General features: G+C 41.2%; 2 protein-coding genes across 5 annotated transcripts; one reads left to right on the top strand and one right to left on the bottom strand.

Moving 5' to 3' along the window:
- The first annotated feature begins 335 nt into the window (after positions 1 to 335).
- On the top strand, positions 336 to 1,335 carry LOC130832778 (heterogeneous nuclear ribonucleoprotein A1-like). Its single transcript, XM_057701579.1, has one exon. It carries the CDS (start codon positions 368 to 370, stop codon positions 1,328 to 1,330), a length of 963 nt encoding a protein of 320 aa, XP_057557562.1. The 5' UTR covers positions 336 to 367; the 3' UTR covers positions 1,331 to 1,335.
- Positions 1,336 to 10,826: 9,491 nt separating this feature from the next.
- SLC38A2 (solute carrier family 38 member 2) lies at positions 10,827 to 25,197 on the bottom strand. Of its 4 annotated transcripts, none has more exons than XM_057701575.1 (16): positions 24,900 to 25,197; positions 23,547 to 23,744; positions 23,173 to 23,254; positions 22,909 to 23,024; positions 19,966 to 20,039; positions 19,772 to 19,864; positions 19,562 to 19,643; positions 17,739 to 17,821; positions 17,297 to 17,355; positions 17,038 to 17,205; positions 16,561 to 16,640; positions 16,346 to 16,446; positions 15,639 to 15,763; positions 15,129 to 15,273; positions 14,917 to 15,014; positions 10,827 to 13,826 (listed from the first exon to the last, which is right to left on the bottom strand). In XM_057701575.1, exons 2-16 carry the CDS (start codon positions 23,660 to 23,662, stop codon positions 13,728 to 13,730), a joined length of 1,521 nt encoding a protein of 506 aa, XP_057557558.1. In that variant the 5' UTR covers positions 23,663 to 23,744; positions 24,900 to 25,197; the 3' UTR covers positions 10,827 to 13,727. The 4 variants fall into 4 exon arrangements, with proteins under 4 accessions (XP_057557558.1, XP_057557557.1, XP_057557559.1 ...); XM_057701574.1 differs by having other exon boundaries at positions 10,827 to 11,938; XM_057701576.1 differs by lacking the exons at positions 22,909 to 23,024; positions 24,900 to 25,197 and having other exon boundaries at positions 10,827 to 11,938; positions 23,547 to 23,686.
- Between the last annotated feature and the right edge of the window lie 1,731 nt (positions 25,198 to 26,928).

Genomic DNA, 26,928 nt, shown 5'->3' with positions numbered 1-26,928 from the left:
AGTGTCTCAGAGGGACAGAGACAGAAATGGGCTCAGTGGCAGCCTGACTGTGCTCCAATGGATTTTTTTTCAAATGTGTTTTTCCTTCTTTATCTCTGGTAATCTTTTTTTTTTAAATAAATTTATTTATTTATTTATTTATTGGCTGCATTGGGTCTTTGTTGCTGCATGTGAGCTTTCCCTAGTTGCAGTGAGCGGGGGATATTCCTCTTTGTGGTGCACAGGCTTCTCTTGTTGTGGAGCACGGGCTCTAGGCGCACGGGCTTCAGTAGTTGTGGCACGTGGGCTCAATAGTTGACTCTCGTCCTTTCTGCCCGTGGACACCGCCAAGTAAGCATCGTTGACGTCTCCCCCCTCCACTGCCGTCATGTCCAAGTCAGAGTCTCCCAAAGAGCCCGAACAGCTGCGGAAGCTCTTCATCGGAGGTTTGAGCTTTGAAACAACCGATGAGAGTCTGAGGAGCCATTTTGAGCAATGGGGAACGCTCACAGACTGTGTGGTAATGAGGGATCCAAACACGAAGCGCTCCAGAGGCTTCGGGTTTGTCACCTATGCCACTGTGGAGGAGGTGGATGCGGCCATGAATGCAAGGCCACACAAGGTGGATGGAAGAGTTGTGGAACCAAAGAGGGCCGTCTCAAGAGAAGATTCTCAAAGACCTGGTGCCCACTTAACTGTGAAAAAGATTTTTGTCGGTGGCATTAAAGAAGACACTGAGGAACATCACTTAAGAGATTATTTTGAACAGTATGGGAAAATTGAAGTGATTGAAATCATGACTGACCGAGGCAGTGGCAAAAAGAGAGGCTTTGCTTTCGTAACCTTTGATGACCATGACTCCGTAGACAAGATTGTCATTCAGAAGTACCATACTGTGAATGGCCACAACTGTGAAGTAAGGAAAGCCCTATCTAAGCAAGAGATGGCTAGTGCTTCATTGAGTCAGAGAGGTCGAAGTGGTTCTGGAAACTTTGGTGGTGGTTGTGGAGGTGGTTTTGGTGGGAATGACAACTTTGGTCATGGAGGAAACTTCAGTGGTCGAGGTGGCTTTGGTGGCAGCCACGGTGGTGGTGGATATGGTGGCAGTGGGGATGGCTATAATGGATTTGGTAATGATGGAAGCAATTTTGGAGGTGGTGGAAGCTACTGTGATTTTGGCAATTACAACAATCAATCTTCAAATTTTGGACCCATGAAAGGAGGGAACTTTGGAGGCAGAAGCTCTGGCCCCTATGGCGGTGGAGGCCAATACTTTGCCAAACCACGAAACCAAGGTGGCTATGGCGGTTCCAGCAGCAGCAGTAGCTATGGCAGTGGCAGAAGGTTTTAATTATTGCCAGGAAACAAAGCTTAGCAGGAGAGGAGAGCCAGAGAAGTGACAGGGAAGCTACAGGTTGCAACAGATTTGTGAACTCAGCCAAGCACAGTGGTGGCAGGGCCTAGCTGCTACAAAGAAGACATGTTTTAGACAATACTCATGTGTATGGGCAAAAAAAACTCGAGGACTGTATTTGTGACTAATTGTATAACAGGTTATTTTAGTTTCTGTTCTGTGGAAAGTGTAAAGCATTCTAACAAAGGGTTTTAATGTAGATTTTTTTTTTTTTTGCACCCATGCTGTTGATTGCTAAATGTAATAGTCTGATCATGACGCTGAATAAATGTGTCTTTTTTAAAAAAAAAAAAATAGTTGACTCTCGAAGGCTCTAGAGCACAGGCTCAGTAGCTGTGGTGCATGGGCTTAGTTGCTCCACGGTATGTGGGATCTTCCCAGACCAGGGATGGAACCCAGGATTGAACCTGTGTCCCCTGCATTGGCAGGTGGATTTTTAACCACTGTACCACCAGAGAAGTTCCACTCCAATGGAATTTTAAGAGACAGCCTGGTACTCAAATGGCCCTGAATCTTTAGGACTTTAGCTATTGTTATTTCTAAACCCCATTGCTTTTGTGAGTGAGGGCTTGTGTTATATAGACCAACTGGCTTCATTTTTCCAGGAAAGGAGTAACTCATCTTCAGAAAACTAGGATAGTTTAGGGTCAAGGCAAAGCCTGACAAGAACCTGTATTTATTTCATTATGCGAAATACAGATCTTCCATTGTCAGAAGTTTACACTGAGTTGAATGCCCTGTCTTAGCCCGATCAATACCAAACCACTAAAAACAAACCTTTTGTTAGACAAAATCAAATGTATTGGCCTATTGGTATGAAGGAGGTCGAAAATCAGAGAAACTGTGGGGCATCTCACCAACCAAAGTGAAAGATGGAACTAGGATAGAGAGAATTCTGGGCAAGGGTAGAGTTTGAGTGAAATTTAAATAAATCTGTGTTTTGATAGGCTCCAAGCAAAGTAAGGCAGTGTAAAGTGGTCAACATCACATTCAGACTGCGAAGTAGACCCAGGTCTTGTTCCCTTGGAAAAAAGAAAGCTAAGATAGATGTGGAACACTGTGTGCAGAAACCCCTTATCTGAGGCTGCACCTGAGTTGTAAATTCAGATTGCTTCTCTGCGTCAAAGTGACTTAGACCACCCCCAGGCAAGAGTAGGTTGTTCTCTTACTGATACCTTTTCAAACAATTTAAATCAAATTACTTACATTTCTGATAGTCTCTGATTTTAGAGAATAGTTTCTCAGTGAAGAAGAAAGCAGTAGTCACGTAAAGAAGGGGGTTGTCATGACACTTTACAGAAGTAGTGTGTCCTTGGGGGAAATATTATTTCCTGTTAACTTTGCAGCTGGCTTTATCTGTCTTTTTTTCCAAGCTGATGAATGGTAGGACAGAGTTTGACAGTCCAAGCTATTTTTACTTTCTCATTGCCTTCGTGAACTGCACTGGGCATGTAGCATAAGCAAGAACTAAATTTTTGTAAGAATTTAGCTGCTGAGATTCTGGGGGTTTTGTTTTGTCTTGTTTTTTAACCAGAGCACCACCTAGTCTAGCCTGGATGTCAAAAAAATTTCTGTTTTAATTAAATTCCCATAAAATGAGGTACTGGCTTAGGAGCTGGTAGCAGGTGGCAGAAAACTGTTATTGGAGGATGAACGGATGTGTATCCGTATTATGTAGTGGCGAAACATTTGGTAAAATTGCCGTCTGAGGTAATTTGGAAGGCGCATCAAGTCCCTAATAATTTATAGCCTTAGAAGAAGAGGCTGGAAAACAGAATGTTTATAGCCTGTGTTGGTTGTGAATGACTATGCTTGGCAAGGTATTACAAGAAATAGATGAGCTCAGAAAACAATGGCCAGTTTGCGAGCAGGAAAGGGAATAGAGAGTGCCCACAAATTTGAGCATTTCTAGGGCTGCAAAACGCAACCACTTCTGAACCTCAAACAGTAAAAAGAAGCATTGAGCAATGCTCTGATAACAAAGTCTGATTAAAATAGCCCTGGAGCAAGGATCAACTCAAGATACAACCATGGGGCATATTGTTAAAATCTGTATATCTTTTCAACTGGGCAAAATAGGGTGAAGGAAATAAAGGTATGTCTTTCCCAAGAAAGATAGGCCCAAGGTAATTGCAACTGAGAGAGAAAGAGACAGAGAGATAGAGAGGCAATAAAACAAAGACGTGTAGGAAATTCAAGATGTATGAGTAAAGAGAAATGAAAACTTCCGTCCTTTCAAAACCTTGTACGTAAATTTTGTGGCAGCTTTATTCATCAGAGCCAAAATGTGGACGCAACCCAAATGTCTATTGCTTGATGGATAAATAAAATGCTGTATATCCATACAATGAAATGCTATTCATCAATAAAAAGAAATTAAGTGCAGGTACATGCTACAGTGTGGATGAACCTTGGAACTATTATGCCAAGTAAAAGAAGCCAGGCACAAAGGACCATATATTTTATGATCCAATTTATAAGAAATGTCCAGAATAGGCAAATGCATAGAGACAGAAAGTAGGTTTTTTTTCCTTTTGCTGGGAGTTGAGTGAGCTGGAGTGGTAGAAGGTGGGGGAAACCGGGAGTGACTGCTAATAGGCATGGGATTTCTTTTTCAGAGGATTAAAATATTTTATAGTTACTAGCACTGGTTACATGACTCTGTGAAGATGCTAAAAACTGTGGAATCTTATGCTTAAATGCGTGAATTGTATGATATATTAATTTTATCTCAAAATAAGCTCAAATTATAAAAAGAAATATATCTCAACAAAGAACTGCGAGTATGGCTATTGGCATATGAAATTGACTGGAACCAGATGACAATAGGACTAAATTTTTTGAGAGAGTTAAAATGCTAAAGGGACCACTAGCCTAGAGAAGAGAAATTGACGACACAGGATTTGAAACAACCCTTGGGCCTAACCTTCTATGAGTAGAAAATGGGCTGGAAAAACTGCCTTACGCCTAAGGAAGATCTATTCACTAATTCCCACTTTTGATAAGCCTAAATAGAATATCATAAAAGGAAGACTCTTACAGAGGGTTTATTCAAGGGCCATGAAGACAAGTGGATAGAAGAGTCCCTTGCTGGGGCAAAATTAGGGCCTAATTAAATAACTTATCCCACCCCAGGGTAGGAAGCCCTCCTCAGGTTGGCCCAGCAATATTTTAGAATTGCTACAGACCTGGACTTCCAGGAGCATCTGGTGCATTTATCCTCCCTCTGATCCTCAGTGCATAGGATATTGAGGGCTGATCACTTATCTTTTTAGTCTGTAGGACCTGGAGCAAGAAAAATCACATTCAGACCTAATGTAGACATAATGGGGCATCAGCCCCAGTGAAGAGACTCCTATACATCTCCCAGAAGTCCTGGACTTGACAATTGATGCTGTGGATGAGGCTTTTGGTTCATCTCCCTCAGCACCACTTATAATGATTCCCCTCAGCTCAGTCCCTGGCATGTGCTAAGCACTAACTGATGTGAGTTATGCTAAATTTTATTACAAAGCAAGCCAACTGAGGCATGGGGAGGTTAAGGAACTTGCTGGAGATCACACAGCTAGTAACAGCAAATCAGATCTTGAACCCAACTCCACACAACTACAATGTCATGCTTTCCCCCTAGACCAGGAGAGATTTCCATCCACAGTGGCATATTGACAACTAGTGTGGAGCAATTCCTGGCATTGTTGACTATCAGCTTTTCTTCAGTAGGTACTGTAGTGAAATCTGTGATAGCCTTTTAAGTATTATTGCTTGTGGGTAGTGTGTGTGTGTGTGTGTGAGTGAAGAAAAAGTCGTTTCAATGGCTTCTCTCCCACAAGCAAGAAAGAACGTTCTCCTGCCTGCTTCATTGCCTCTAATACAGGCGGTAAGTACTAAATATTTCTTTTTGGAGCAGTTTATGAGAGAAGAACATTTTCAAATTTATGAGGCTCTCATGCATTTTGAGAAGAGATTTTCATATTTCACATATTTCCTTCTTTGGATCTTTCTATTTAGGGATCAGTTTAAAAATGCAATCCCTCTATCTGGTGCAGAAGGGTTATGAACCTTGAGTTCCGCATCTCTTGAGACTTTGAGTCACTTTAAAGGCAAAATACACAGAAAATGAAAGGAAATTAAAAATAAATATAGCTTAGTTTTGGCTTGGAACGCAGCATGATTCCATGGTAGGTTACAGGAGACACTGGAAGAAAATGCATCATTTACCAAAACTTAAGTCGTGCCTTTCCCCTCAAGAAAAACAAACAGCTGCTTGTTAGGATTGTATCCTTAAAGTAGGCATCTTCAATATATTTGGTTCCTTTTATTGCTTATTTAGACCAGACACTTCACTCTTAAAAACTATATAGATGTGTGATTTTGCCACATTTTCAGTAAGCCTGTATATAACTTTGGAAGTTTAAAGTTATACACTTAGGACCTAGGAATAATTCCCCAAATCTTTGAGAAACAGATGGTTCAGAAGAGTGGTTTATGATCACTTGCCCTTTTAAAATTAAAGACCTCCAGAACTAGATGTAACCAGAGGTTACATTTTTTTAAGATTTCTTACCCTACCTATTTAGAAAGACTGTAATTTCGGCAACCTGAAGGCAATTCTTGGCAATGACATCACTGTTGAGTAGGGGACAGGAAATGGATTATTTGACATCGTGTCTCTTTTCCACTTTGATTTCTCTACCTGCTCCACCTTAGAGATACCTGGAGGGGCTTGAGCATCTCCACAGCAACACATTCACAGTCAAGGAGACTTGACCTCTACATGAACTTCGTGTCCATCTTGAGGATATTGGATCGTACTGAGATAAAGACGATTGTGTTGTAGACAGAAAGCCAAGGCCACCATCCTGGCAATAAAGAGAGAAAGAGGGGACTCAGCAGCTGAGCTTCAGGCTGGCAGGATTCTTGTTATCTTGGGGTCTCATTCTCCTGAAAGAATTTAGAGCCATGTTTTTCGAAACTCCTTGAAGAGCCCTAGGTTAAGGTCCTTGTGGCACCTTATGGACCATTATGGAGGGATGAAAGCAGGTGCAAAGAGGCTGGGAGGCCGAGCACTTAGGCTCTAGACCCCACTCTGGCTGTTTCAACCACCACAGTTTTGCTTTTATCTGCTTTACAGGTTGGGTTCTACACCACGTTTTCTGGGGTTTTTTTTTTTTCTTTCAAGTAATCAGATGAAAGGCTTGAACTTACCAGAACTCCTTTCAGGGAAATTACTGTAAGTGGTTAGAAAGAATACTAAGCTAAGTTATTTAGGAAGAGTAGGAGCAGAAGTGAGATCTTTAAAAGTAGACAGGAAATGAAAAGATATGACCAGCAAATTGCTTTCTCTGGAGAGTAGGTCCTGATGACTCCAAACTTTTGTTTATCTGAGATGCATTGGCAGATTTGAGGACAAACTTGAACTACTCATGAGAATAGAAGACAGGCTGTGTATTGGTGTGGGAGGAAGGGTAGATAGAGAGAATCTCTGGTTCACAGCACAGCCAGGCCAACTTGGGGGTAATGCATGTCAAATGGGATTTTATGGAGTCGCACACAGTGGCATGTGCAATGTAAAAGAGTCCCTTTTACTGTCCAACCCTCCAGCATCTCACACCCCAGGCAATATTTAGTAAAACTTGCCTTGGGGCTTTCACTGTGAATAGGTTCTTCCTGGAGAAGGCAAGAGATGCTGAGGTTTGAGAGCTGTTGGTGTCAAGAAAAAGACACCGTAAGTGTTTCATTTGCTGATTTACCAGAAGGACTCATAGCAGGTAATAGTCACTGCTAAGGTTTATTACAAAAGATACAGAACAAAAGCAACAGGAAAAAGATATGCAACAGGGAAGTCCAGAGAGGTCCGTCACGGGCTTCCAAGACCTTCCTTGTCCAAAGGCCACATGAGAATGCTCTTTTTCTAGCACTGAATGACAAGGACATGTGTGGAATGTCTCTGCTCAGGGAAGCCCAAATGAGCCTCAAGGTCCATGGCTTTTATAGGCTGGGGTTGGGGGGTGTGGTTGGTCACATAGGCATATCCTACTCTGCAACCAGTCTTGGCAACCAAAACTCAGAACTCCAACAATGAAATCAGGTGCACGTCAGAAATCTTGGTGTGTGTTTGTTTTATTGGAGTGTGGTTGCTTTACAATGCTGTGTTAGCCTCTGCTGCACAACAAAATGAATCAGCCACATACATACAGATATCCCCTCCCCTCCCTTCGGGCTTCCCTCCCATTTAGGTGACCACAGAGCATTAGGTAGAGTTCCCTGTGCTATACAGTATGTTCCCATCGGTTGTCTATTTTATACATAATATCAATAATGTAAATGTGTTAATCCCAGTTTTCCAATTCCTCCTTCCCCACCCCTTTCCCTCTTGGTATCCATACATTTGTTCTCTATGTCTATGTCTCTGTTTCTGCTTTGCAACTAAGATTATTTATATCATTTTTCTAGATTCCATATGTATGCGTTATTATATGATATTTGCTTTTCTCTTTGACTTACTTCACTCTGAATGACAGTCTCTAGGTCCATCCACATCTCTACAAATGATCCAATTTCATTCCTTTTTATGGCTGAGTAATATTCCATTGTATATATGTGCCACGTCTTTTTTATCCATTCCTCTGTTGATGGATGTTTAGGTTGCTTCCATGTCCTGGCTATTGTAAATAGTACTGCTATGAATGTTGGGGTGCATGTGTTTTTTTGAATTATGGTTTTCTCTGGGTATATGCCCAGTAGTGGCATTGCTGGGTCATATGGCAGTTCTAGAAATCTTGGTGTTTGTAAAGCAACCTGAAAAGCCAGCGTAGGATGAGCAATTGCTTCACGTGTGTATAACAAAAAATCATCCATCACTCACGTAAAGAACATTCTCAGGGCAACATTCCCAGGAGTCGGCCAACAGTCACTCACGGCTCCCTTGAAGACGTAAGTAGTAAGCACTCAGGCTCGCTGTGCTAATGTTTTCCTCACAATGTGTGGGGGACAACCAAATTTGGCTAGGATTTGGAAAAGGCTATCACAGCCACAGACTGACTTGCATGTGGTAGGGGTTAAAGATGGCTTCCACCACCTGGAGGCAGGTCATAGTCTAGGCAAGAAAGCCTCCGGTTAAAGATGCCTGAACTCTATCTTTTTAGGTCTGAGTGCTTAATTTCCTGGTACTAGCTGTATTTATTTTGCAAGCATTTAGTAAATTTTTGCTTAAATTTTGAGCCTCACCTCAACTATGCTGTGAAGGGGATATTTATTCATTCAACAATTATATTGAGAATGTATGTATTATTTGCTAGACGTTGTGTTGGGGATCAATTGATGAAAACTCAGATGTCTGTTTTTATGAGGCTTACAACTCTTATGGGGGGAAATCAGAACAGATGTGATGTGAGGAAGCTATAATCCATTGAGTTGGGGCAAAGTCATAAAAGAAGACAGGCATTCTACCTGGAAGTCTAGAAAAAGGAAATCCAAAGAAGTAGTTTATCAATCTCTCTAGCCTGTTTTATTAGACCAACTATCCCAGTTTGCCTGGAATTGAGGTGTTTCCCAGGATGCAGGACTCTTCCTATGAGAACTATTTTCTCAACCATAGGGGTGGGGCCCACAGCCATGGCTGTGCTGCATCACATGCCCACCTGACTAGAGATCAGGACCCATTATTAGCCAATGTTTATCTCGAGAGGCTGGCTGAAGGAGTTGCTCGGAATCTATCTGTAGAGCCCCATAGTGAAGTCTCCACACCTGTCATTGAGGTCTCTTTAATGAATCTAGCCTGTGTATCTAACTTTTAATTTTCTAAGGTACCCCAGTCTCCTTCTAAGAAGCTCTCTCCCTCAGCCACCATTTTTGCTTAAGCTAATTTAAGTGAATCTTCTTTACTTTGTTACCAGAAACTTAACTAAGCCAATTCTCTAGGTAAGAGTATTTCCAAGTTGAGAAACAGCTCTGGTCCTTTTGAGATGTTCCTTGGCTATTCCTCAGGCTTACTGGAAATACCTGGTTCTCTGGCTGTAGAACTGAATTTTCACCTCAAAGGACCCATTCACCAAATATATATTTCAAATTTCCGATCAATCAATTGGCATCCTGGGGTCATTTCAGTTTTTTTAAAAAATGGCTTAACTGAAAACTGTATGGATTCCATTAAAACCTGAGTCTGACACATCACCCCAGCCTCTTTCCCATGGGCATGTTAGTTGCACACAGGTGTTCAATTAGAGCTGCTCAGATGAATAACTGAAAATCCTTTGTTCTTGAGATTTGTTGCAAAACTGCTGAGCTTTCTAGTCACAAATTATTCCTTCCCTTTTGAACAGTATTAGTAAATGGATATAAATTTCTTGCATTAATTTCCCTTGCCTTTGGGACCACTCCCTGGCACACGTGTTTTGAGGTACCTTCCTCTGTTTCAGCTTTCGATATTTCACTTTATAAGTCCTAAACTTTTAAAACTACCAGCAGGCCATACCTGAGCTACCCTGTGTATCTTAGTAACCTTCCTCAACAGTGTCCATCCCTCAGGTAACTCTCAGCTGGTCCAATTCCTCTCCAACCATGGCACTTCCCCTTCTTTCCTGGGACTCTCCACAAAGGCTGAACTCACCTGACTTCTTCCCAAGTCTATTTCCGCACCCCTTATTTTACCTGTGCATCAGAAATCACTTGGGTAGCTTTCTGGGGGAAAGAAAAATTTCTAGCCCTCCTAATCTGTGCAATCAGACTACATAGGTACGTGCTTCAGAAAGCTGCATTTTTTTTTTTTTTTTAATTTTTTTTGCCCGTGCCAGGCAGTATGTAGGATCTCAGTTCCCCAACCAGGGATTGAACCTGTGTCCCCTGCAGTGGAAGCACAGAGTTTTAACCACTGGACTGCCAGGGAAGTCCCCAGAAAGCTGCATTTTTAAAACTTTTTAAACAACTTTTATTGAGATATAACTGACATAATAAACTACATATATTTAAAGTGTACAATCTGATAATTTTTTATTAGTAATTATACATGGCAATCCCAACCTCCCAATTCATCCCCCTTCCCCCCTTGGTTTCCATGTTTGTTCTCTACATCTGTGTCTCTATTTGTCTTGCGAACTGGTTCATCTGTACCATTTTTTGATTCCACATGTGTTAATACCTATTTGTTTTTCTGACTTACTTCACTCTGTATGACAGACTCTAAGCTCCCTTGGTGTGATTCTGATGCACTACTGGCCTACTTACAGCAGGCCCAAGGCTCGGTCCTCCAGGTGCTTTTTAGCATTTCTTTTTTTTCATTCCTCCCCACACTTGGTAATCATCTTTAGGAACTTAAAAGCAAATTACACTTTTTTGCGACGACTTTTTCTTCATCAATGGACCCCTGTTAAGTGCTAGGTTGCTGTGCTTACAGAATGTACCAGACACGACTTATCATTAAATAAAATGCTGCTACTCAGGATTAAGTATGTATTTATTTTAGTTCAGTTAAAACATACAATGTTTCATTGAAACGGTGTAGCACTCTTTGCCAACAAGTCATACTGGAATTGTTGGCCTCTAACAGTACAGTGGGGATATTTACATTATATACAGAAAGCTTAACACACCCAGGTTCTCAAAGGTCTTCCATCACACTAGATCATATTTGATTTCATTATACTAGATCACATTTTGATAACTACTGCATTTTGAAAATTTAGACCTTATTTAAAATTTAAATGAGATCTGAACTTATAACAGGTTTTCATGAAAAAATGTGAAATTCAACCAGTTTGTTTATTGCAAATACAATTTAAATATTTTAAATTTTTAGTGTTTACACAATTTGTCAATTTGTTTATTGAAATCTCTGTACAGTTACTTTTAGGACAATTCTTATAGATACATAATGTGAATTCATCAAAATGCAGTTAAGAAACTTACAGGAATATATACATTTGAACCCAAGACCCAAACCTGACATTATATACAACCTATTTACAAATACATATGGACAGACAATGTATGTACATAAGATTATCATAAATATTGAAAAATAGGTTAGGCTTTAATGGATTAATGCTGTTCTATAAATAACATTACAGTTATAACTGAAACATCCACGGAAGACAGTAATGCAAAATGAGGTGACAAGACAGTGGTTTTAATACTGAAGACTGCTCATTACTGGGAATTCACTGTTTAGAACCTCCAGGTAGACAAGATAGCTCCAAGAAAATCATGCAATGGAATTTACCCTTGGCAGTTGATTTTGAACCTCAAAAGCCAGATTGGAGGAGACTCCCACATCGACTTGCTGGGAGAAGAATTTTTTTTTTTCATTTCTTCCTGGTTGCCAGGGTATTTTCTCCCATAGGAAAGGATGTAAACTGTAGAGAACAACTCCTTACTTCGTATTCCCTGGCAAGTCTTAAGAAACAATTCTTTCCAGGAATTCAAGCAGAAGTGCCAATTCTTGGTCTGAAGTAGAAGTGAGGTTCTGGAGTCAAAGAGTGCCAAAAGCCCAATCCAATGAAAGCAGCACTGTAGAATCCGTCTTCTCACTGCCTTTCGAGATGGTCCCCACTTTCATTTTCATAGAAACAAACAAAAATGGACCATTGGTTTCACCCAATGTAGCACTACAAGACGTCTTCCAGTTCCACAAGGGTCTTTGATTTACAGACACATCTTGTCTGTAATTTAGTCACATATAATACAAGAATGCGTAACAAAAATCATGTCTGCCACATTTCTGGCCCTTGCCTAAAACTAAAAATGTTTAGTTCAAGAGAACAACCTTATAGCCAGGTGACCAATTGATGATTCCATTATTTGCTTCCCTCAACCACTAATGGAATTATGTATATTAGATTTTCTAATTATGCCTGATGAGCAAAGTACCACATTACTTAATAATATATTCACCATACACCATGACGTACAATAAATGTGCTCTTAAAGCCAAGTAATTTTTTCACTTCTAACTGGGATTGAAATGGAAGGGTGATCATGCAGTCGGACCAACAGTTACACTCAGTTTGCACTGTTTTCCCTAACTAACCATTTGTTGGATGTAAACAAGTGATTCTATGTTGTACAAGAATGAGATGACAATCCAGTGCACATGAGTTTTTTAAAAAGCTTACTGCATGAGAAACCCAGTGGCCTATGTGAAGAGAACTTATACCAAATATTGGTGTAACCTATGGATTAGACCTCTACTGTAGACAAAACATGAACACAACTAAACCATACATTGTCAAGTAATTCACACTTCCAGTAGCAGATGAGCATTTTGAAAAGTTGTACTCTCTGGATAGAACAGTTTTGGCCTACTGCCATCAAATGCCCATTTTCCACTGCTGGAAGCAATGCCAAAAAAGGGCTGGCCCAAAAAAACCCGGAGCTGTCAACACAACTCTGGAGACAGATGCAACTGAATAAACCCTGTTTTACCCAATTGCACTATTTGGTACCTCAAAATTACTTTATTTCCCACAGAAATATCTGCATTATCCTCTTTCTATTCTAATAGATTGAAGCCATAAATATTTCAGAGTCTAAATGAACCAAATTATTTGGGGACAGAGAAGAAAAGTGATGAACAGAGTTCATCTGATTTGGTGTACCCACAAGCAACCAATTATCCTTTAATGGTGAAGTCTGAATGAAAAAAACTATGCTCCTATTCATGGTACAATTTTTCATTACGCCATTTTCTCTAAAAATTATTTTGGGTAAAAAAAGTATTTGGTTTAGTATGCCTACAAAAAGGCAAATCATTTCATAATACTAGTATCTGCTTTTAAATAACAATGAAAATTTTTTTATGGAATTCATTGACAACTGCTTTTGGATAAAGTTCAAAAAAAGCAATCTTTAAAAAGTAAAATAGTGCTTCTGAGGTCTTTAAATATTTTTGGTACAAAAAAATAATAGTGTTTTTCTCAATGGTTATTTCAATACTTTGCTGTAAATTAAGAAGAATTGTTTCTCACATCGAATGGTTCCATTAGGCACATTCAAGTAAAATCATAAAATATCCAAGTTAAACAATGACACAGCCAAACATGTGGCTTGATTAAAGTTAAGAGTTCGTCCATTCTCTGGAATGGAATAAAATTGTCACTTCCGTTAACCCGAGACTCGTGGTTTTGTTGTTAATATCCATTTCTATCATACAGAATAGTTTCTTTAAAAACAAAACAAAACAAACAAAAAAGAGTTCACTTATTCTGCACTCAGAAGAACCAGCGAGGAATCTGCACTTCAAAAGGAAGTGAAACTGAAAACATTAGGTGAAATTTCACAGTAGTTGAGAGTTGACTCAACACTGGCATCAAATGGACTATCAGAGTTTTAGCGGTGCTGGTTAATGGCCACCTCCCGGGACATTGTGGACCCAATCCAACACAATCAAGGCCATGCTTCCGGTCATCACCACTATGCCACTTAACAGGAAGAACATAGCCTGCAACGAGCACACAGAGAAAACTGATCAGCAAGCAACAAAACATACGCTAAATATTCCTCTTTCTACTTTTAAAAACAGGCTTACAATTACTAAAAGCGTCTCCATATTTCACAGAACTACAGCTTTACCTTGCTAAAGATAGTTAAACTGCCTTAAGTGAGTGATCAAGGGGTTATCTATAGAGTACTAAGTAACTGTTATCTTTGAACTTCCCGAACTTTCCCTTTTCATTCCTTTGTATGAAATGAAAAGGTATATAATTTTCTTTGTTACATAAATTACTTCATTTACTAGAACTGGACTAGGATTTCTGCCTTTTTTAAAAGGAAAAATATTTAACTTACAAAATCAAATCCAAGTCATCTTAAAAACGCAGCCTGAGTTGAAGCTGGAGGTTTTTCTAGGAGACACGAGTACATCTACTCCTAATCCTACCCTTCAATTACTGCACTAGATATTCTGAGTAAAATAAGATGATAGTTGTTGGTTCATAAACAATTCTAGTACTTTAGTAAGACTACAATAGTAGAGGAGAATAAGGACTGAAATGCAGTCCTTTTCCTAAGTATCCCCACCAGGATCATTTGTGGTTAACATATCATAGTCTTCGTAAAATCAATTGTTATTACACTTTAAAGTATAATAATAGCCCCCCACCCCAACCCCCAAGCCTTGCTTTGAAAAGTTAAGTCTCATTCGACTAAATATCCTTTATTTTTTCTCTTTTATACACTCCAGGACCATTTAAGTGCCTGTCACACAGTAGGAGGTCCAACAGTTACTGGTTAAACAACATTGAAAGTTGAATCAGTATCTTTACACTCTTTATCTCTGTTCCTGTTTCTAAAATATCTAATAATCTTCTTGCAATTAACTTAAGCATACATATTAGATGGCAAGCCATCTCTCACCTCCTCTCCTCCCCCAATCTTCCATCTGTGAAGTACACACTTACAGATACATTTGTTTACTAGAAACTTGAAGTGAAACTACAATAAATGACAGTTAGGAGACTAAAATTAAAATCAGTTAAGGGACTTCTGGCATCAGATCATTATTATTTCTCCAGTCATGATCTCTCACTCACCCCAATCTTTTGCACAGACTTCATAGGTTCTTTCTTCACCAACTTGATATAGAAGGCAGATGGAAGAATAAAAATCAACATAGCAGCTGCAGATGCACCTGTAAAAGAGCATTTACCATTTTTTAAGAAGTCAGTGAATCACTTGTTATTCATTTTTTAAAACATTAAAATCCCTGATATTTCAACCAACTTTGGTACTTCCTAAAACTTACCAATGAAACCAAAGATATCCCTAATAGTTGGTACAAAGATGACAAGTAAATTGGTAAATGCCAAGATAGACACTGTAATGACAGTATGGCGCCACCAACTGAAATCTTTCGCTGGACACAGCAAGTGAGTTATGGAACTCCGAATCTGCAAAAATAAATGGATAAATAAAAATTGCAGCTTTAATTAATGAAAAAAAAAACCCCCAGCAACAGGATATATATCTAAATGAGCAGCTACTTAAATACTAAAATTGTACCCCTCCTCCCTCCTCTACTGCTGTTTCTAAACATCTGAACACTAGAAAGATTATATTTTCAATTATGGAAAAAATGTTCCAGGATGTATTTTAAAGATGTACAAAACACTGAGGGGTGGGGAGAAGCTTCAAAAACCACCATCAACTTGATACTGCCGTAGTAGTTTTTTCCTTCTCCCAGAACGTGGAGATCTCACAGATTTTCATGTGTAACAATTCCTGCCTGCTGAAAGGAGAGCAGATGATTACTTACCGGGAAAACAACTACAGGTACTGTCAGGGTGACAGCCATCAACACAGCCAAACGGACGATGAGAAGCAGAACATCAGTTCCCATGACAGAAGAGTAGGTATGAAGCAATTCTGACTCAACATGGTCTGTAGAGAAAGATTTAAAAAAAAAAATAAAAACTTCAAGTGTGCCATTCTCTCTGGAGATTGGTTAGAAAATCTAACTTAAGGCAAAATCTGCACCAAAGTTATTAGCTACTCACAAAACGACTAAGAGGCTAATAAGATTAATTTGGAATTAGGGTTAATGCAATTAAAATAACATTGAAAGAAAATTTTTCTGAATACCAAGGAGAGATTTAGCCACATAACCCCCATTAAAAACAACAGGAGCTAAACAGCTAAATCCCATGCTTTGGCTTACAGTCTGTGTGTGTGTGTTGTAATAATCTGAAGGGGATGGGAGAGGAGAGAGTCAGTATGAACCTAGATGCAAGCACATCACATAAAAATGCCATCCAGTGGCTAACGGTAGCTTTGGGAACCTGGATTCTAGAAATTACTGACTCAATACACTCTGCAGGCAATCCTGAGCTCTAAGTTCAACTGCTCATTACAAATATGAAATATACCAAAACAGACTGAGTTTTTAAAGTGACAGAAGTATCCATACAAAAGTATCCATTTCATTTCACGAAGCGTCCTTTTTGTAAACTAGACATTATTTACCGTAAAATGTCAGGTATCCAAAGAGGGCAGCAAGCAGGTACATGAGAAACATAGCAAAAAATGAAATCTTGGACACGTTCATCATTCTTCTACGGCTGCGGCTGTGCAAATTCAAAGGAAAATACAGACATATATTTTAGCAGTAGTTATGGCAGTAATCTAATATTTTTCCAGTTTTCCCAATAAATTCAGATGAAAGTAGGTAGAGCACTCACCCTTTAAGCTCTTCATAAATGGGAAGAATAGCAGGATGACAGACAAATGAAAAGGTCAGAATTGGCACAGCATAGACAGTCTGCAAAAAAATGTAAAAACTTTCTTAATATCCTGAGATAACAAACTCATGTGTTATCACAGTTCTGCAATTTATATTTTATATTCATTAATCTCAGGGTCAAAGCCTAAAATAACGTTTTCTTGCCTAATTAGCTCCCACTCTTCTAATTTGTTCACTAAGTGTGATCGATACCTTCACTTCAGAATGTCAGTTATTAACATCAGATAATCATTTCATCTATTTTAAGATACAAATCAACACTTTCTTCTCAGTCCTCAATAATGAGCTAACCATGTTTCCTAAAGGGCAGCTATTACCTGATCTCCCTTTACCTTCGGAGTGTTCTAAAATTTCCAGTGGGTGTTTTCCCCGTTTTCTTCCCTAAAATCTTCCCGAGAACACAAAGATTAGTTACCTGTGAGTTGAAGATAAAATAACGTGGTCGGCAAGAATCGTCTTCAGTCATATTAAAAACCACATCAGGTGCAAAAGCTGTCGGCTGTGCTAAGGTGCTGTTTACTGTTTCATTAACTAGGAAAGCAACTTCCGCAGGACAAGAAATCTGAAACTTCTTGCAAATCACCTGAAAGTATATTATTTTGCATTTGTTAGACTGAATAACGCGACAGGGCTTAGAAAAAGAATCTCTAGCCTTATAGAAAAATTATACCTACCACAATTAGAAAGAACATCATACACAACAAGGAAAGGCCACTGGTGTACCCCAAATATCCTAGAAGAGGAGAAAAAAATTGGTATTCATTTAATGAAACAGGTTTTAGGGCAAATATAACTCAATTCTGCTTGTAAGACTTCAGTGTGGACACATCAAATTTCTAATTCTTATATAAGATGTATAATAACTTAAAACTACCTGTTAATAACTAAATCAATAACAACTATCCTTTTGTATTTTTATAAAGCACAAGATGTTATAAATCTCAACAAACTATCTGGGCCCTTTGGTAACCAACCTGCTAGAATTTCTGAAAGAACTACAAGTTCCAAATGCTGGTATGTTTTCGGGACTCTTTAGCACTCATGAATTTCTATTAAGAGCAAGCTGACTAGCTGGTGAGGCTCGTTTCGATTCTCTTCAGAGATGGGTTTGCTCACCTAAATTCCTCAGCAGTGACAAGGGAAGAATGAGCACCAGTGACACCAAGAGAACCAGATAGTCACCGTTCAGATACCACAATCTGAATTAAAGAAAAGAAAAACAAGGTCACGACCAGCCACACACATCCTCAGGATAATATACATTTCTTCTCACAGGACTCGTTCTATACTTTAAAAGAAAGACAGGTTTGGAAAGAGTTCGCTTATTCAAAAAGCCCACATAGAACAGATTTCTAACTTTGGGCGCCCAATGAATATTCACTCAGGTTAGAGATGGGGTCTGAAACAGTGTAACTTTTGTCCCACTGTTTGCTCTGGGAAGGCTGCCAGCTAATTCATAACATAAAATGCTTCTTAAAGGCTTGATACTAATGTCGGGAACAAAGTGGCTTTGTGAAGCCAGTAATCTTATCTTTAAGCATTTTTAGAAAATCGTACCCCAACTTTGTCATAGCTTAAGCGCACATTTTTTAATGCTGGAAACAATTTTTTTTTTTTTTAATCTGAGAAAAGAATTATGCTTTATTACAGAGTAAGACTATCAAATAGAAGACTGCTGACGTGATTGAATTACAGGGAGAAAAACCCCTCAAATTCGATTTAAAAACTAAAGGTATTTAAAGAAAGAAACCATAGCCAAACCAAAGGTCTTGAAGATTTGCTCCTATGTTTTCTTCTAAATGTTTTATAGCTTGAGTTATTACATTTAAGTCTTTGATCCATTTTGAGTTACTTTTTTTCTGTATATTGTGAGGTAGGGGTCTAGCTTCATTCTTTCGAATGTATATATACAGTTATCCCTTTGTGAAACAAGGAAATTTTAAAACAAGTTTCTTTCAGACATTTGTTAGCAAATGTACTTAAACATTTCAACAAGGAAATTTTTTTCATACGCTGATGAAATACATAGGCAAAAACAAAACAACAAAACCCAGTCCCACAAAATAAGAACTTATTTCAGGTTGTCAAGAGTATGTTGTGATACCCTGACCCACTGTGATTCCAATAGTAAAAGAGCCCTTCTGAACTCAGAAAATGTTATGCATCTCTCCTAAGGGTTTTAACAATGCCTTCTCCTTTTTAGGTAATCAACTACACCCTGTTTTAAATCACTTATTTGCAAATCCTAATTGCCCTGTCAATTCTACTCTGGTCACCTCAGCAACAGAGACCCCCCCCCCCAACAGAAAACTAATACTTGAAGATCAGCTTATTAAATTAAATTTCAAATGCCACAGAGATAGCCACACCTCTCTCTTTTGAGATAAAGAGCTGCATGTAAGCTGGGAAGTACATTATTGCGCCTCATGTTTACTTTAGATAAAAACCTGTTAGTCCACTCGGATGAGTAACTTTGCTAGAACAAGGTTTGTACAGCATGGCCATACATTTTCTGATATTCTGCATTTTACATAGATTAACTTTCAAATTCACAAAAATGAGACAGGAATTGATTTTTAATGTAATTGAAAACAGTTCTAACTTAGGTTGGGGTATAAGTTATTCAACTATAACTTCTTGGGACAGTAAACATAAAGAGAAAAGGTAAACAGTTTCAGAAAACCTGTTCTCACACAGGTTAGAAATGTGTTACCCAGAGTTATAGGACTACTACAACTAGTTCTATAACTACTACCTTCTTTGGCCTTTCATTCTTAAAAGCTCCCATCAGTTTCTGGGGGACTGCTTGGTCAATTTCAGCAGGAACATTTACAAAATATAACTCAGTGATACTCATTTTGTATCCAACTTTGATAAAACTGTATCTAACCATTTTAGACTATAACTGTTTCTTATGAGTAACCTTACTTAGCACCTACCCAGTTGTATCTTCAATGTTCATTAATGCCTGGATCACCAAAGGTAACTCATATTTCACTATGAAGAGGTAGCTTGACATAGCTGGAGGAAAACAAAATTATACCATTACAAGTGCAAACTGTGGCATGTGACACCAAAAGCAACGTGTCACCACTCTCTGCTACATAAAGAGCAAAAAAGTCTACCCAAATCGCCTTAAAAATCCTTACCTCCAATGTTCTGCATTGTAATGGACCCAGAGGCTGCAAGCTTTCCAACCATTCCAAATGCCTTATGTCCCAGTTGTTCATATAATAAAGACCCTGTAACGTAAAGAACACAGAAGCATGAAGGAAGTATTTTAGAAGAAGAAGAAAATCATGACACGCATCATTGCTTTAGAAATATCAAAATGCTACCATACCTCCTTCATTGGCAGTCTTCAAAAGGAGATGAACAGAATACAGGGAAAATATTGACACAAATGTCAACAGAATTCTGATGAGAGAAGGAAAAGGCATAGGGTTATAAATAAGCACCTCTATATTTAAAGATAATTCTTTTTGATTTTATTTCAACATTAAACATGGAACTTGTCCTAATATTTTCTATGCTAGACAGAATGCCCCCAAGGACGGGTGTTCACTCTTCCGGCTAGGGTGTCAACAAGTTCTCTTGCCTGGCACTAAACATGACTGCATCATGTCTCAGGGAATAGCTCTACAGTACTAGTTAAGAGCAGGATTCACTCGCTGAACCAAAGGTGCTGGGAGACACTGGAAAGCCTAACTTCCCAGTGGTAGAGTTACACATCTTATACTTTGATTCTGGCACCATGATAATTAGCTGTGTACTTGCTACTTCTCTACAGTGTGATAGTTGCTTTTATCTATAAAATGGTTTTAACAGCTGCCAGTGACTTGTGAAATCCAATTGAGACAGGTTCAGGAAAGGGCTAGAGAGCCCTTGGACCATATAGATAAGCAAAGGAAAAGGATGATAAAGGGAAGGAGGAAAGATACTGACATATTAAGTGTCGGGAACAGCTTTACAAACAAATGGGCACAAATCAGAGAAGTAACTACTGTGACGATATACTATATTGCACCCCACGGTATGGAAGACAGGCCCAGCATTGTCACAAAGTTAAACAATGCCTGTGCTAGAACAAGCAGGCTGTCAGTCTCACTGGGCTGTCTCCTCCCTCAGTCCTTTCGTTTGGATAGAACAGGAGGAAAAAAAATAGAACAGAGAGGAACTAAAGGTTCTCTACTAAGTCACTAAGTTTTCCTTTAGGGCACACATTCTCTCTCATTCCAGCTTTACTTTACTCCCTCCAGGCAAACCAAGAAAAATATAAATTTCTTTTTATTAAAAGGAACAACAATGACAACAACAAAAAATCAAAATCAGGGAAACTCATAGAAAATTCTGCAAACAAGACGACAGTCACATTTTCCAAATTCTGTACTGGCAAATTGAATACAGTACCATATAAGGTCTGGCAAAGAAACTGATGTCTGTTAGTTAAACACAGATGGAAGCATGAAGCTGCCATCCTAACGCCAAAAGTTCTATGGGGTCTAATCTGCAGTGGAAATGACACCTTCAGCCTAACCTCTAACTGGACAAAGCAGAGCTTAATCAAAAACACTGTTCAAAAGTGTGCTGACAAATTCACTCCCTTCTTTTACACAGAAGGGACAATGAGGAACTGTCCTTGAGGTCACTTTCAACCTCAAGACTGAGTCTACTTTACAGCACAGGCTATAGAGTTGTTTAATCAGACAATAGCAGCCACGTGGCTTTTGGACCATTTAACCTCTATACCTCTAAAACATACCTTGCAAAACACTGATGGATTTAAAAACTCACTTTAGCACACTCGATGTTATTTAACCCCTTATTAAATGGTTAATCATCAAACATACAGACCCTATTAAAGCATAAATAATTCTAAAAGTGCAAGGGTAACATCAGAATTTTGCTTTCTCTTACGAAACAAAGGTGCCATCTTATGGAAAGTCTGTACAGTAACCACACTGGGAGCATTTAAAAATTGCCTCCAGTTGTTATATTAAGAGTTAGGAAGGGTTTCAAATATTTAACAATGATACCATTCAAGCACCCCACTAAAAACTTTGAAACTCTAGGGTCCTTTCTACGTAAATTCCTGGCTCTTGGTCTTAGATCTCAAAGTCTCATGCTAATAAAGCAAGCTGAGTGAATCCTAGCTTCCAATGCTTAAAGCCATGCTAAACTTCAGTGGAATTTCACCACAAAGCAGAGCTTTGCAAAGGTCTGCTTTTCTTTTCACGAACATTCTGTTCTGCTACAAAAAACAACTTGAGTAGAAGGCACCAGTCAGCTAACTAAAACACATCTGTAGCAGAAAGACAATTCCATGCTACATGTATATGTGGTTTCCTTGTCTGCACAGTAAATCATATTACCTTCCACTTAAGTGCCTCAGCCAGGAGCCCTCAGAAGCCCAGTCTTAGTAACTATGATACAAACATCACTAAAAACGTATACTCAACTTCACATGTATTTTTCTTTTATGCTTTTTTCCCTAGAAATAAGGTCTATACTTTTATATTCTCCAAAGGTCAGTGACCCCCAAAATGTTTAAAAACCACTATTTTAAAGTCTTTTACAGCTCCAAAATTCTATTCTAACTAAGTCTAACTGGACAACCAGGGGTGAAAAAAAGCAATTCAAAGCAGGTACTTATTTTTTAATATTAATCTTTTGCTGTGGCAATCACAAAGACAAGAAATTAATACTAAAAAGACAAAAAATTTAAAAAAAAATCACATATAGGTTGCTTTTCTGTGTCCAGAAAATTATGACTCTTCTTAAAATAAACATGTTCTAGGTTAGATAAATAACATCACACTCCATATACTTAAAAAAAAAAAAAGTTGTTTTCCTTATACATGAAAGGGGCCACAGGTCCTTGAGGAGACTGTCAATTTACCAAAACGACTTGAAGGTACCATGCTTTTTAACAGTTTTTGCTTCAGAGTTTGCCAGAACAAAAACCCTACCCTGGATTTATTGGTGGTTCTCTTTAAATATCCAACCCCTACTCAACTTTAACGATTCCCTTTGACTTGAAGACTTTTTGGTTTAATTATCAGTTTTAAGAGTTGTCCTAATTTCTCCTATCTAATTGGCTTTTCTGATATCATGCAGTTATGTAGCAGAATAAAAAGATTTTTAGATTTCTCATATTTTAAATGTTAAGCTAATGATTTTTCAGTCAACTACTTCAACTGTAAATTCTGTCTCTGAAGCCAAAATATATGCTGTATCATCATATTAACTGCCCTGCATGGCAGACTCACTACTTACACATACTTACATAAAAAGAGCAATTCCAGTATTAGCCATGGCATAAGAAAGCCCAAGGATTCCACTGCCCACAATCGCATTGCTCAGATTAAATACTGACATTCCAAAGGAAGTAGTACCTGGATGCTACACAGAGGGAAAACGATAACCAAACATATAACAATAATTAAATGGAGAAAACCAGCTTTGGGCAAGTTAGATTTGAAATCTAAAAGTAAAACTATTCTTTTACTCCATAAAGCCACAGAAACACAAATTACTATATTCAACTTACAAAGTCTGTTTCATACTTCTTTTTCCCCAAATTCGATTCAAGTAAAAAGTTCTGGTTTTCAGGATCTACATCTGCATAATGGCTGCAAAAGAGAAAAAAAAAAAATCCTAAATTGAAGTGAAGTATACAAAGGAATGCTTCAACACAAAACGGGCCCCCGCGTGTAGCTGTCACACATCTTTATTTAAAATGCATATTAAGTAGTAGGCGACTTTCACACGACATCCTGTCACTGCAACAACCGGAAAATCTTCCAGAGGGTACACGCTCTCTCCAATGCTACAGTAATTTAAAGCAATAGAAGCAGAGTCCTAGGTAAAGAACTTCCGATGCACACAAACCGTTTATTTTAAAAAGCACACAACTTCTCCCACCTTTTCAGAGCAGCTTGTTTGGTGGGGTAGGAGTAGTTGAAGTCGCTGTTGGAACTGTAGCTGCTGCTGTCCTCATCCGGCGAAATATTGAATCTTCCCATTTCGGCTTTCTTCATACTGGGCAGCGGGAGTAATCAAGCGCAGCGAGTAACGGGGGGTTCCTTTTGTCCTTGGAGATGCACTGGCCCGCGCCGCCGCCTGTGAAGGTAGAGGCGGCGCGTCAAGACTGCAGAGCCCGCCCGCCTTGTCACGTGACACCGCCGGGCGGCGCAGCGCGGCTGATTCATCCCCCGCCAGGCGAGTGGAAAAGTACCAACCGAGCGCGAAGGGCGGGGGCGCGCGCCGAGGGGCGGAAAAGTACAGACCGCGGAGCCGCGGAGAACAAAGATGGTCCTACTGCAGCGCTGCGCCTGCGGAGGCCCGCGCCCCCTGGACCCCGAGGCCCCTCTCCGGCGGAATTTAGTGTTTTGCTCTCTCCATTCTCTCAGGTTTCACGGGAGGGGTGCGGGGGCTCTGTTTTGCTTTTCCCGCAGCCTCCCTGGTCGTGCACAGCCACGCAAGGCAAACATCCCACCCAGGCACTGGCTAGGTGTGCATTCCATGTAGCCCAGGCGCACAGCTCCCCGCTTCTAGCATTTACAATAGCAATGCCGCGAAATCCGTTCTTTCACGCCTGGAGCCCCGAGATGGGGAAATGCCCTCTGCGGCAGACAGACTCGAAGGGGGCGGCAAGGGCGGACACGAGTCCTCCTCTCCCAAGAAGGGGAGCAGAGGGCGCGCAGAAGCTTCGAGGGTTTGTTTACACGTTCACGCCCGTGCCCTCGAGCACACCAGTCCACAGGCATTTGGCTCGCGAGCACCTCGCCCGGCCGGCCCCTCCTCTGCCCGGAAAGGAAACTGATGCAACATCGATAGCCGATTGTCAAATGTTCCCGGCTCGCGTTCCCCAATCCTAGTCTCCGCTACACTGAAAGCCCGAACCCACCTCCGTCGCCCCCAAATTCCAAGACCCGTGGACGTAATTATTTTTATTAACTCGAATCAATCACAAGACTTGTCGCAGCGGAGCCGCGCGCTCGGCTGGCTCCCCTCCCCCTAACGGGAAGATGCGGCTCCGCTCCGGGCGGGCACGCAGCCCCCCGCGCCGTGCCCCTCCCCCGCCCGGAGGAGGACGGCGACCCCCGTGCTGGCCGGGATCGCAGGCTGGTCCTCAAGAGCGAAAACGCCCTCCCCGGGAGGAAAGGATCCCCGCGCAGCTGCCTTCCCGCCCCGGCCCCTCCCGCCCGCCCCGCCCCTCCCCCACTCCCGCCCGGAGCCCCGCGCCCTCTGCACAGACGCCCCCGCGCGCGTTACCTCGGTGGTCTCGGCTCCTGTATCCCGGAAACAACACGCAAAAGCCTTCGGGGAGTTTTTCTCAGGTAAACAAAAATCGTGAGAAAACAAATCAAAAGAAAAACAAAACGAAAAACCCAACGAGAGGCAAGAAAAGAATTTTAATTCAACAGGGAAATGGCCAGGTGCCGCCCCAGTCGTCCGGCGTCCGCCGTCGGAAGGGACAGGCGCGAACGTGCGGGAACGCGTGGTCGGGCTGCCGGCGGCGGTGCGAGGACAGCGCTCCGGGAGGGCAGCGTCGCACGTCTCTGGAGCCAGCGGCGCGAGCGGCGGGTTATAGCGGCCGCGAGGGAGGACGCGTCAGTGGGCGGGGCCCCAGCCGCCGGGTGCTGCTCTTTGTGTATCAACACCACCTGGGCTCCGCCCCCCGCCCGCCCGGGCCCTCCAGGCCCCGCCCCGCCCCGCCCCGCCCCGCCCCTGCGGCCGACTCGGCGGTCCAGCCCCGCGCGCTGGCGCCCCCCCCACGCCATGCCAGCCCGGCTCCGCTGTCCCCTGGTCAGCCTCGAAGGATCCCCTCACCCCCCCACCCCGTGCTTCCCCGGGTCTGTCCCTTTCAGCTCGGACTGGTACCCAAGACATGCGGTTGCCTTTCAGGAACCTTCTCCTTCAAATTCCCTTTTGTGCGAGTTACCGACAGGCTTTGCTTTCTCCTCGAGGCTTTTTGGGGACACATCCCGCCCACCCAATCCTTGCTTGCATGTATTTTTTTGTGTGATTTGCATGGGGGGGTTTTCTCTCGCAAACTTGGGCCAACACAGCGATGTTGTCTCCACGGTAGGTTTCTGTTCTCGTTCTTTCTCCTCCTGCTAGACCTGCTTTCACTCTTCACAACCAGCCTGAGTGGGTCGGTGGGCAGCTCCGTTTCGGGAGATCCTTTTTGTACGGACACGGGAAAGACCTATTAAGGCTAAAGCTTCCTCCTGCCCAGCAAGCCAGACGGCTTGAAGGGGGTCCCCGGTGGGGGGGCTCGGCTCTTGCGATAAGGTGTAGGCGTCCCGTTTTCCCTTGGCAGACACATTTCACTCCTTCCACCGTCTCACCCCCACGGGAGAGCTCTCCTCGCCTCTCTCCTTGTATTTACAGAGGCGCTGCCTGCGTTGGAATGCTGGTCCTCCCCTTCCAGCGCTGATGTGGTCTTGCTGAGCCAGGCAACTAGGGGGCCCCTTCGCTGTGGAATACTCGGTGCTGCCGGAAAGGCTGGAAACAAAGGCCTCTTAGGAGAGAGGACTGTTGGTTGAATGAATGAATAAACAAACGATCTGACCTCCTGCTCTCTTCCTTTTGGGGACGTGGGAGAGATTGGGCAGGGTTGGGTGTGATCACAATTTTTGCTTTCAATGTTTTCCTGAGGAAGTCTGTACAACTGCCTATTTCCGTGGCACGTGAGGCAGCGGGTGCCTTCGGCCTGCACCAGTGTTCATGATTGACATGGGAGGATCCGATTTCCCCTTTACATTGCTTTCTTCCCCACCCCCATTCAACTGGTCAGACCAGTCTCACCTAAACAATACTCTTTCTTGCTTTAGTGCCCAGCTTCCCCTCACCATCACTCAAGGCTTAGTCACTGAGCCTCCGGAAATCCTCCCTCCTCACCCCTCTTATTGCAGGGACTGTTTTCTAAACCACGAGGCGAGGACTTTTTAAAACCTGTGCTGTCTTGTACTCAAAATTGTTCAAGTTTGTAGTCTTGTCCTACCAGGGAGACTGTGCGCTCTCCAGAGCAAGTCTGGCACTTGATACACAATTGGGGCTGAAAAAACTTATCTTTCTTCCACACACATTCCCTAATAACACCCATCAACTCTTCTTGTCTGGAGAGCAATCTTAGTTGTGCGTTAGAGACGCCTCCCCTGGAAGTTCCTTTCTATCAGGTTTCAAATGGATGAAAATCAAAAGGTCTTATATCAGGTTTTCATCCAGGTTAGTCCCCTGCATAGGCAGAGATGGTTCTGGTTAGCAAGTCCTGCTCTTGGACTAGTTTTCTTGTCCG

This window comes from Hippopotamus amphibius, chromosome 12 (genome assembly GCF_030028045.1).
Source record: "Hippopotamus amphibius kiboko isolate mHipAmp2 chromosome 12, mHipAmp2.hap2, whole genome shotgun sequence".
In the NCBI taxonomy this organism is placed as follows: Eukaryota; Metazoa; Chordata; class Mammalia; order Artiodactyla; family Hippopotamidae; genus Hippopotamus; species Hippopotamus amphibius.
This window is presented reverse-complemented; position numbering and strand designations above follow the sequence as displayed.

Coding starts and splice junctions, on each gene's coding strand:
- SLC38A2 (XM_057701574.1), bottom strand. CDS start 23,662: ATGAAGAAAGCCGAAATGGGAAGATTCAATATTTCGCCGGATGAGGAC. Junction 23,255..23,546: donor AAACAAGCTGCTCTGAAAAG/GTGGGAGAAGTT, acceptor TCTCTTTTGCAG/CCATTATGCAGATGTAGATC. Junction 16,641..17,037: donor ATTTTATCTTCAACTCACAG/GTAACTAATCTT, acceptor ATTTTTTTGCAG/ACTGTCTATGCTGTGCCAAT.
- LOC130832778 (XM_057701579.1), top strand. CDS start 368: ATGTCCAAGTCAGAGTCTCCCAAAGAGCCCGAACAGCTGCGGAAGCTC.